At 43.7% G+C, this 6,093-nt stretch overlaps 1 protein-coding gene across 2 annotated transcripts in view; it reads right to left on the bottom strand.

The window, feature by feature from the left end:
* Window positions 1-1,074: 1,074 nt before the first annotated feature.
* Window positions 1,075-6,093, bottom strand: part of ABCC3 (ATP binding cassette subfamily C member 3) — a 71,351-nt gene continuing 66,332 nt past the window's right edge. For both annotated transcript variants that reach the window (XM_031966395.1, XM_031966396.1), the window contains 2 exons: window positions 4,846-5,040; window positions 1,075-1,809 (listed from right to left, as the gene is read on the bottom strand). In XM_031966395.1, the coding sequence (XP_031822255.1) occupies window positions 1,701-1,809; window positions 4,846-5,040 (304 nt within the window). In that variant the 3' untranslated portion in view covers window positions 1,075-1,700. The remainder of the gene's footprint in view (window positions 1,810-4,845; window positions 5,041-6,093) is intronic.

Below are 6,093 nucleotides of genomic sequence, written 5' to 3'. Positions count from 1 at the left end.
ATCGGAATGTATTACTGAGACCTTTTCTTAGCACTGACCAGAGGTAGAATAATTTGGACATGTATACGCTCATAGTTGTTTTATCATAAGGATGGAAGACTGCCCCGTGCCCATAAAGATCTGAAAAGAAGCAGCCTGCCAAAAAAAATGTGATTAACCTTTTAACAAATGTTACTGCAGCAGAGACTGACCAGAATATGTGGGAAAAGTAGATCAAAGAAGGTATACCAGCTATAAATCCACTCAAGACAAATTAAAGCAAACCCAGAAGCAAATCATAACATTGAAAAAAAAAAGACAGTAATATAGCGAGATGACTCCTCTCACCCCCAATTGTTTTTAAAGCAACTAAGTCTTAAATAATAAAGAAGAGAGATTTGTTTCATTTCACAAGCCTGGTATTTGAAGTGAACTTTGCCCCAAAGAAGATAAACCTGTTTTCATTTTCTTGCTTAAGATTTTTAGGATTTAATTTTCAGCTCTGATACCTTGTTTACTAGCTTGAGATTGTTAAATTTTATAGGCAGAGCACATCTGTGCCACATTCAACTTCTTGAAATGAGAAGGAAGAATGTATAGGCCTCACACACAGCATCAATCTCCCCAACCTACTCCATTCTTGCGCCTTAGAGGAGCAAAATGTTCCAGACCCCCAGCCTCAGTGAAAGGAGGTGCCAACTGGTCTTAAGAGGATGGCATAGGAATCCTTGTGGCATTTTGACCCCCAGAGTCAGATGTTTTCCCAAGTCCTTGAAGTCCAGGTTCGAGCTAGATAGAAGGATCTTTGTGTGTTACTTTTTCTCAGAATCTCTACAGCATAGCAAAAGCAAATGCTTCTCATCTAGATAGTCATGTAAGCCAAAAACTTCAGTGTTTGAATTTTTGAGACATTTCCAACCAGGTAAATGTGTTTGCCGTAAATGTGTTTGCCTGTTTGCCTCTTTCTTGAACGTACAGACACATACACAATCAAATAAACAACTATGCACAGTGGCTACCATATATCTTTTATTTCATCAGTGCTCTGGCCTTTAATAACTTCATCATTATCCCAAAGTGTTGGACAAAGTTCCTGAGCATGGTTTTGGGGTTCAATGTTCTTCCCAGTAAAAAAGATTTATTTTTAAGTGTTTTTGTATAGAAAATATGAGGAAAAAAAGTTTGGGAGGGAATTGGGAGCATGTAAGAATGTCATTCTAGATTTTATATACTTTTATATAGAAAATATGAGAATAAAAATCTGAGGTTGGATTTTAGAGTGTATGACATGACTGTCATTCCAATATATGTTTATGCTGAAGGAATAGTACTGTAAAAAGAGCACAGGATTGGGAATGAGGAGACCCTTATAATTTTGGCATTGCCAATATGCTATGTCACTGGGCAGGTCCTCCCTAGGCTCCATGTACAGATGTGGTATTTGCCACAGGTTACATGGCTAGCGTTAGGATCTGGATCTTCTGGCTCCCAGTCTGGCATTTTCTACTGTACCAAACTGTGTCCCTTTAAAACAAGGGGATTGAATTACATGAACTATCAAGTTCTTTTTTTTTTTTCTTTATTATTATTTTTTGCTCGCAAGTACTGCAGTTCTTTTGCACGGTATTCTTTAAAAAAAAAAAAAAAAAAAAAAAAGCCCCCTCTGTTATTTTCCCCTGCAAAGGGAAGTCAGTGATGGCCAGGAGGAAATGTGGAGTCCGTTAGGCAAGTCCAGCATCTTTGGCCATCCCATAGAAGATGCCTCTGGCCATGATGAGATTTGTTGGAGAATCAAATTCTGCTATCGTCCCTCTGTCCAGAACTAGGACCCTGCGCCAGAGAAGAGAAAAGTCAGGGGCTTATCACTGGCCAAATCCACAAACCCCACTGGGGCGAAGATAGGGGAACATCCTGGCCCCGCTCTTGCCCACCCGCCTTTCGGGAGCTGACACCAGCCCCATGGGTCTGCAGAAGAGATACCACACCATTCCCCGCAGAGAAAGCAACGTGGACAAGGGCCATCCTGGGCGCATGTGCGTGTTACAGAGCCTTTTTCTCTCCCAGTAAGTGGGGTGATTTCAGGGATAAAACACAGGGCCTGATTCATCCCTGCCCGCTGAGCAGCTGCATCTTCCCTAATGAGTCCTCTCCCGGCCCGGCTCCTCTCTGAACAGTCACACGGTAGCGCAGGGACGGGACAGGCGGCCCGGTCGGGAGCCGCAAACCCCAGCCCTGCTTTCTTCCCCCAGGACGCGCACACAAAGGCGGAGGGATCGCTAACGAAGACCAAACTGCTGGGCTGCAGCATGAAGCCGCACGCAGCGGGGCCCACAGGGCGGCCGCGGCTGTGATCCCAGAGGCAGCGGCCAAGTTCCCCAAACACCCACGGGGCCATCCCTCCGCCCAGCCCGGCGGCCGCCTGCTCTTATTGCCCCGCTACCAGCGGCTCTGTTCTGCCGCCGCCGCCGGGTGGATGCCATCCCGGCTCCCAGGGAAGCCGCCCGGGGACAGAGCGCCCGGCAGGAGTTCGGATGATGGCCCCAGCTCCGGCCAAGGGAAAGGCCGGCCGGGGTTGGCGGTGGGGCAGAGCCGGAAAGAAGAGCGAGCAGCCGGAGTTTCTGGTCCTCCTCCCCAAGGGGGTCTCGCTCAGGTGCTGCCGAGCTCTTGGGGGGAGGGAGATGCGGGCGGGGGTGGGGGTGGGGGAGATACAGGTTTCCCGGCCAAAGAATTGATTAAAATGCTTTCAAATGATATCTGAGAGGCAATAAGGAACAGTGGGGAAAGGGCTCAGGATATGGAGCCCAAGGACTGCCTCTGTGACAATCTCTCCAGACCTCAGTTTCCTCGTCGGTAAAAAGATCAAACCAGAGGGCTTTTTAGCTCCCTCTAGCTCAAAGTCTGAATCTATGCCCACAACCTCCAAGCCTTAAGACTCACCCTAGCCCTCAGCTTCCCCTAATGACCACCTCAAGTCCAACCCTGACTGGTCAGGGGACTCCAAGGCTTTGGGGCCCAAAGAAAGTCCCTGTTTGTGTAGAGTAAAAGAGCACTGCTTCCTATTCTGTGGAAAGCCCTGGACAATCCTTTCCCTATGAGAACCCACAGCCGGAAAACTGGTGACTCTGCACATTCTTGTCTTCAAGCCTCTGCTCACAGTCGCCTCTCCTTGCCATGATGGAAGGGAAAAGCATTTATTAAGTGCTTATTATATGCCCAGCACTGCAGTAAGTTCTGGGGCTACAAATAGCAAAGAAGACAGAGCCTGTTCTCATCCAGCTCACACTCTAAGAGGGTCAGACTATATAAAAGAGGAGGGTGGGTTTCATGGCACATGGAAAAGCAAAGAGGTCTTGGGGGTATTCCAGGCAATGTGTCCGCACAGACGACAGGGTCTGGAGGGCCTCAGAGAGCAGTGGCAGGGCAGGGGTCCTCCCACCAAGATTTCTTTCACTCCTGACTCTCAGACCTTTTTTTTTTTCTGCCACCTCGTCTCTCTCTTTCTCCTTTTCCTCTTTCCTCCTCCTTTTTCTCTTCTTTCTCCTCCTTCTTCTTTCTTCATTCTTCTCCTCTTCCTCCTCTCCCTTTCCCAGGGTAATCATCTGCCCCCATGTCTGGAGCCAGGAATCATGACCAATGCTAAGGTTTTGTTCCTAGTTCCATATCTTCCCCCATGGACTCACCAATTTTGTAACTTTCCCAACCAAAGTACCCTTCACTGGCCACTACTCCCCTTTCTGTTATATAAGCTCTTTGAGAGCAGGAATTGTTTTCATTTTTGTATTTGCATTTCCTGTACTTAACTCAGAGCTTGGCACATAGTAATCAATCACTTAAATGCTTATTCTTTTATTCATTATTGGGAAAAGGGCAATGGATCCAAGGGTTGGAGTAGAGAGGGGCAAGAGAGTTATCTCTTGCAGAAGTAGGGATCAGGATGACGGGTAACATCCAGCAGGGGAAAAAATGTATGTATATATATGCATATACATACATATACACACATATGTACATATAGCTATAATGTTATATACATACATACATATTGTGAATATATAATGTGTATATGTTTATCTCCTAAGTGTAATTCTAGGTAAGTCACTTAACTTTATCCATAAAACAGGGATAATAATAACAAGCAGCTCTCAGGGTGGTTGTGAGAATGAAATGAGGTATTTGTAAAGTACCTCGCATATAGACACATATATACATATATAAACACATATATGCATGTATGTATGTTGGCGTGTGTATATGTGTAATCTCTCTCAACTCTACCCTCATTAGAACTGTCTTCTCAAGGCTCAGTTCAAGGCCTACACAGACTTCCCAAACAGCCACAATAACTGCTGCTTCCTCTAAATTCCTATATCACTTATTTTCTGTATTACTCATTGGGCACTTAGCAAGATAAGTACATGACAGTATAATTTATCTTTTTGTGTATATGCTGTATCTTTCCAAAGAGCATAAAAACTCTCTAAGGGCATAAACTGCATTTTTGTATAAATTCTTTTTTTTTTTAATTTATGGAGTAAGACAAGCATTTCTGTAACAAGTATGATTAAAAAAAAAAAGATGGTTGCGCATGAAACTACAAATCTATTGTGCACAACATGCGATTCCTTTCAAATTGTACAAATTTTTGATGTGTTGTCTAGGCTTTTACATAATAGGTACTCAATAAATGAATGTGAATATGATGATAACAAATGAGATTTCCTCTAAGGATCTGCACCCCCACCCCCTTTCCCAATATAATACTCAAATCTTGTTTTATTCATTTTCCCAAATAATCCTCAACATTACCATGCTAAAATAACCCAAAATCTGAATTACATAATTAAAATATTGTCATGTGCTTCTCACCTGGTGTAGTCCATGATGGTATTGAGTCTGTGGGCGATGGTCAGCACTGTACATCCTTCAAATTGGGTCCGGATGGTGGTCTGAATGAGATCATCTGTCTCCAAATCAATGGCTGCTGTAGCTTCATCCAACACCAGGATCCGACTCTTCCGGAGCAGGGCCCTGGCTAGGCACACAAGCTGCCTCTGCCCAACACTGGGGAAACGTAGGGAGCTTTAAGGTATACCCCAGCACACCCACACCCACCTCAGTCAAGCCCCTTCTCTACTTCCAATACCAATGCAATAATCCACAGTTCTGACTCTTTAACCTTTATTTTCCAAGTAACCACTTGACTCTTTCCATCTATTCTTGCTTATTTCACTATATCCTACAACTCACTTGGCTGGGACTTTGGAATAATCAATTAGTCAGTCAACAAGCACTTATTAGGCACTTGTGGCAGGCTCTGTATTAAGTATTACAAATACAAAGAAAGGGCAAAAACATCACAGTTCCTATTTTTAAGGAACATATATTCAAAAGGGGGAGAAATGGAAAAAGCAACATGAAAGCTGAGTCCCAAACTGATCCTCAATAAAATTGTGAAATCAGTTTGTTCTTGGGACAAGTCAGTCCTTTTCCTATTAGAATGTAAATTTCTTGAAGACACAGACTATTTTGCTTTGGTCTTTGCATCCCTAGTACAATGCTTCACACAATAATTACTTAATAAATATTGATTGATTGATTATCTCCTTTCTCTGACCAAAACCAAATTTCTGGGAAAGACAGAATGCACTTTTGTCTAAACAGGTAGAAGTGAATTGCCCTGAGAATTTTTCTTTAAAGCTTATATCTCATTATGTAATGAAGACTGAGTTCCCTCTTAAAGAAGCTGTATGCTTTGATAGATCCATACAGGAAGGTATATGAATAGTCAAGGAAGACGTGCTGCCCCTGAAATCCTAACAAACAGGGAAAATGCAGGTGAAGTTTATCAGAGTTGTGTCCCTTCGTGTGTTTATATGGGTATACATGTGTGGCAGGGGTAACACCATGGGATTCTGGATCTGCCATCATATTCTGGGGATGAAGGTAGTTCTGGGCCCATGTCTGAAAACTAAGCCAAAGCAACCTTTGACCTTGGACTCTGAAGCCCTGAAAGAAAAATCTCTTCATTCCCAGAGGCAGCTCTTTCCCCGCTTGCCTAAGAATTCATTTCTCTTCTGTCTCTCAGCATGGATGAGTCATTAGTACTTGTAAGAG

This window comes from Sarcophilus harrisii, chromosome 4 (assembly GCF_902635505.1).
Source record: "Sarcophilus harrisii chromosome 4, mSarHar1.11, whole genome shotgun sequence".
Taxonomy (NCBI): domain Eukaryota; kingdom Metazoa; phylum Chordata; class Mammalia; order Dasyuromorphia; family Dasyuridae; genus Sarcophilus; species Sarcophilus harrisii.
This window is presented reverse-complemented; position numbering and strand designations above follow the sequence as displayed.